The sequence below is a fragment of the Macadamia integrifolia genome, chromosome 9 (assembly GCF_013358625.1).
Source record: "Macadamia integrifolia cultivar HAES 741 chromosome 9, SCU_Mint_v3, whole genome shotgun sequence".
Classification (NCBI taxonomy): Eukaryota; Viridiplantae; Streptophyta; class Magnoliopsida; order Proteales; family Proteaceae; genus Macadamia; species Macadamia integrifolia.
The window spans coordinates 9262719-9265466 of NC_056565.1; the positions used below are offsets into that span (position 1 = coordinate 9262719).

Genomic DNA, 2748 nt, shown 5'->3' on the forward strand with positions numbered 1-2748 from the left:
AAAAAAAAAAAAAAAAAAATCTTACTGTGTGTGCCATTGAAGGTTCCAAATAAAGAAAGTTCACATTAACAAAAATGTTAAAACGATATTTGATAAATACCCTTTTAAGATTTACACCCAGTAAATCAGGCTCTGCTTTTTAAATGTGCAAAATTGAATATTTTCCAGAAAATTAGTAAGTGACAGCTAGAGCACACTCAGTGGCGCTTTATAGCGGTCCCCAGATGGTCACTGGAATCTTCAACTGACCTGAGAGAGGGGAGACTTGAATCTTCAAGTGCTTAAGTACAATCGACCAAACTTTTTTGACATGTTTTTTCACATCTTCACCTAATAATAGGTTGATTTTCATACCAATTAGATGCTGCCAGATGTCAAAATAATGCTATACAATTCTTTTCAAACAGTGAAAAATATGTTTGACAAAAGGGATTTGTTGAGAAAATAAGGGGAACATCCCTACAGATTGTGGGCCATTTGGTGGTCTGAAAGGCCACCAAGGTCAAGGGGATTCCCCACCTATTCAGCTATTAGAATTATCAAATGATGAGTACATGTGGCCAAAAAGTTCGACACAGCTTGAATGACTTTTGGCTTTCTTAATTTATATTTGAGAAGTACTTCTTAACTTGGTATCATTAATTGTTTTCAGTGCAGGTTTGATCCTGGCATCCTGGCTTTTGACCCTTGGGTAATTTCCACTTTCCCTGTTATCAGCATTTCTTTTCCTCTCTCTGGTAGCATAAATGGTTCTTTTATTGAGGAGATAAACATTTATAAGATGTTTCCTACTTCTGTCAGGATATAGAATGCTTAGGACTAGAAAAGTTATTATTTAAGCTATCTGTCAGGTGGATATCAACCAAGATAGCCCCTTCCCAAGACAACACACAACAAAAGAAACAAACAGCGAAGTGTTCAACTTTTCGATTTGGATCTAATACCTGCCAAATCCCTCAGATCCCAAGAGCTTGAGCCGTTCAATTATCCTGCTGATGAAAGGGCTGTTCCCTTGGCTTGGTTTGTGTACTTTGTGTTAAGATATGATTCACGAGTTGGGGGTTTGTCTCTATGTGATGTAGTTGTTAAACCGTGTTAAACCATGGGATGTATTTGATAGCTTTCTTTGTTTTTATCTTATCTCTTTTTTTCTTTCCTTATTAGTCTAGGATACTTTGTATCTAGTTAGATTACTTGCTATTTACTTTCCTCGTCTGATTAGGAAAGTCTTGTCTTCTAGTCTATCATAAGGACCTAGGAGTCCTTCCTCTCTTGTGTTCCTTTATCTTTATATATATATATATATATATATATAACAAGGGAGGAGGAGGCTAGGATAGTCGATTGTTAATCTCTTGCAGTCTCTATTCTGTTCTCTCTCTCTCTTTTGCAGTTACTGGTTACAGATATTGGGTTTGTCATGTGATATCAGAGCTATAAATAGTAGCTGTTTTGCGGATCGTTCTAAGTTCTCTTGCTGCTGGTTAAACCTTAGTTCATAGAGGAAGAAGAAGAAGAACTAGATTTCATGTCCAGACTGAAGTATAGTATGAAGATCATACCTAAAGATTGAAGTTCTTTCCTCATTGTTTCTCTCCGTGAAGCTCATATAATCTGGATCTTCTGGTTGATTTATTTATTTATTTATTTTTTTGTGGCAGTTGCTCTGTTTTTTTTGGGATTATTGTTAGCAGATCTATATCCACTCCAGTTCTGGATCTGATAGACCATGAGATGCTCCTAAGATTTTGGGCTTTATTGCCTTCCCTGGTGAGACCCTTCGACCTCATTTGGGGCTGATCAAAGCTTCTTCCCCCTCAATCTCTTCTCTCTCTTGCAGTTACTGGTTACAGATCTTGGGTTTGTCGCACTTTGTATTAAGGACAATACATTTTGCTCATGAAGGGCAACTGGCAATGAATTTTGAAGGCAACCTCAATTTCTAGAAAGATTTTGGATGGAAGCTCATTGGATTCAATGAAAATGCAATTTTTTTTTTCCTGTTGGTGGGACCATGAATAGGCTATTATCAAATCCCCACTAAAAGCCATAGTGACAGGCTAGTGCACTTCAAGCTAACAGTGATGACAGTAGAGCTTCTCAGGTTGCTCCAGTTGTGAAACCTTTTCAGCAACACTCACATCTCTGTTAGTGCTCTCACCAAATTTTCTCGCATCATCCAAGCTCCCTGATGTAGATACACACCCATGGAGCGATCCATACCCATCTGGGTATCCAGGCAGAGATGAATCGGATTTATATTTGAGTTTTTGGTCCAGTAGAAATTTAAGTAGTTATTTTATTTAGGAGAATAATATCTTTAGTTTATTTTATTCTGTTTATTTTTGGGAAGTTGCATACACAGGACATAGTTAGAGTTGGTTTTTTTTTTTATCTTTTTTGAGTTAGTTTGCTTTTAGGATTTGTTTCCATGTTAGAGTATTTTATTTTCCTATTTATATGCTTGTAGCCGATTGAGAAAGACAGAGAATAGTAAATATGAATTGAGTTGAATGTTTGTGAAGCCTGCGGACGTGTGTGATTCTTCCTTTGCCCTTTCTTAGTGCGAATCTTCTCTCTCCCCTGCAACTCTGAGACTCCCTTCTTTCCTAAGGCCCTCCATCAACTTGGTATTAGAGCCGAATGATCCCCATTTCTTCCCATCCATCTCTCTTTCCTTCCCATTCTCTGTTCTGGTTTTCTACCGAGACTGAGAACAGCAAAAAAAAAAAAAAAAAAAAAGCTAAA

At 37.2% G+C, this 2748-nt stretch overlaps 1 protein-coding gene across 2 annotated transcripts in view; it reads left to right on the forward strand.

Annotated features, from left to right (window-relative positions):
* The window catches only part of LOC122089817 (metal tolerance protein C2-like), a 14516-nt gene that overhangs the window by 8765 nt on the left and 3003 nt on the right, over positions 1–2748 (forward strand). For both annotated transcript variants that reach the window (XM_042659512.1, XM_042659511.1), the window contains exon 7: positions 653–691. In XM_042659512.1, coding sequence (XP_042515446.1) covers positions 653–691 — 39 coding nt within the window. The remainder of the gene's footprint in view (positions 1–652; positions 692–2748) is intronic.